Source organism: Calidris pugnax, unplaced genomic scaffold, assembly GCF_001431845.1.
Source record: "Calidris pugnax isolate Ruff unplaced genomic scaffold, ASM143184v1 scaffold356, whole genome shotgun sequence".
NCBI classification, from domain to species: domain Eukaryota; kingdom Metazoa; phylum Chordata; class Aves; order Charadriiformes; family Scolopacidae; genus Calidris; species Calidris pugnax.
The window spans coordinates 5,353-6,980 of NW_015091066.1; the positions used below are offsets into that span (position 1 = coordinate 5,353).

The 1,628-nt window shown below is 63.5% G+C and overlaps 1 protein-coding gene across 1 annotated transcript in view; it reads left to right on the forward strand.

Annotated features, from left to right (window-relative positions):
- The window catches only part of LOC106896730 (tenascin-X-like), a 9,239-nt gene that overhangs the window by 5,219 nt on the left and 2,392 nt on the right, over nucleotides 1–1,628 (forward strand). Inside the window, exons 4-6 of the mRNA XM_014956928.1 lie at nucleotides 133–269; nucleotides 755–916; nucleotides 1,440–1,513. Coding sequence (XP_014812414.1) covers nucleotides 133–269; nucleotides 755–916; nucleotides 1,440–1,513 — 373 coding nt within the window. The remainder of the gene's footprint in view (nucleotides 1–132; nucleotides 270–754; nucleotides 917–1,439; nucleotides 1,514–1,628) is intronic.

Sequence of the window (1,628 nt, forward strand, 5' to 3'; positions counted from 1 at the left end):
GTCTATGGGAGGGCAATGGGGGGGTTCCTGGGTGTTCTATGGGGGACACCGGGGGGGTCTGGGGAGGGAACTGACGTTAGTGGGTGGCCTGGGAGGGGCACTGGGAATGTCTGGAAGTCTCTGTGGGGTCAGTGGGGTGTTGGGCCCTATCCCAACCCCCACCCCCCCCAAGGTGTTCCAGCGCCGCCAGGACGGGGGCACTGATTTCTGGCGGGGGTGGGAGGCCTACGCCCACGGCTTCGGCAACGTCACCGGCGAGTTCTGGCTTGGTGAGGACCCAGGAATCTGGTGGGGGGACACCAGGCATCCAGGATAGGGGACCAGGTGTCCGGGTGGTCTCAAGGGAGGGGACCCAGGCATCCAGGTGGTCCGATGTGGGTCTTTGGAGGGCACCTAGGCATCTGGGTGGCCTTTTGGGTGGGTGACCAGGGAGGGACTCGGGTGTCTGAGCGGGTCTTTGGAGAGGACCCAGGCACTCGGATGGGCTTGGGTGGGCTCCAGGGAGGGACCCAGGTGCCCAGGGGAGGATCAGTGTGGGCATTTGGAGGGCAACCAGGTGGGTGGGATTTTGGAGAGGATCTGGGTGTCTGGGTGGGCTCCAGGAAGGGACTTGGGCACCCAGGGAGGGGACACAGACATCAAGGTGGGTCTTTGGAGGGGACGCAGGCATCCGGGTGGGCTTGGGTGGGTGACCAGGGAGGGACCCCGGTGTCTGGTGGGTGGCGGTGGCCAGATGCAGGTGTGGGGGTCGCAGGGAACGATGCGCTGCACGCGTTGACGGCCGGGGCACCCATGGAGCTGCGGGTGGATCTCCGTACCCCGTGGGACGCTGCCTTCGCCCGCTACCGCGACTTTGCTGTTGCCGGCCCTGAGGACCATTATCGTCTCCACCTCGGCGCCTACAGCGGCACTGCTGGTATGGAGGGCACCTGGGGGTCCTTAGTGGTCTCGGGGGAGTCCTGGAGGGGTCCTGGGGGTCTTTTGGCCCATGGGGAGGACCCTGGAAGGGATCTTGGTGGCCCGGGACTGGAGGGTTCTTGAGGGTCTTGGTTGTCTCTAGAAGGGTCTTGGGAGTCTCTTGGCCAGTGAAAGGTCTTGGAAGTCCATGGGTCCTTCCACCATGAGGAACTTGGGGTTTCTTGAGGGGTCCTCAGCATCCCTGGACGGGTTTTGGAAGCTCCTGGAGGGCTCTTGGGAGTCTCTTGGGCCTTGAAAGGAGTCCCTGAGTGGTCTTGAGGTGTTCTGGGGGGCTCCAGAATGTTTCTGACGTGTCTTGGGAGGACTCTGGAGGGATCTTTGAGGGGGTCCTGGATGGGGTTTGGATGGTCCTGGAAGGGCCTTGGGGGATCCTGGAGGGGTCTTGTAGGGGGTTTGGGAGGTCCTGAGGGGGGTGTCCTAGGGTGTCTTTTGAGGGGTCTTGGGTGTCTCTTGGCCCATAGGGAGGACACTGGGAGGGATCTTGGGGGGTCCCAGGAGGATGTGGGAGTCTCTGGACCATTTTGGGGGGATTCCTGTGAGGGGTGTCCCTGAGGGTCTCTCTGAGGGTCTGAGGAGGGTCCCTGAGGAGGTCTCCAGATCATTGACACAGGGGGCTCCAAGGGGTGGTGGTGTCCCTGGGAGTCTGGTGG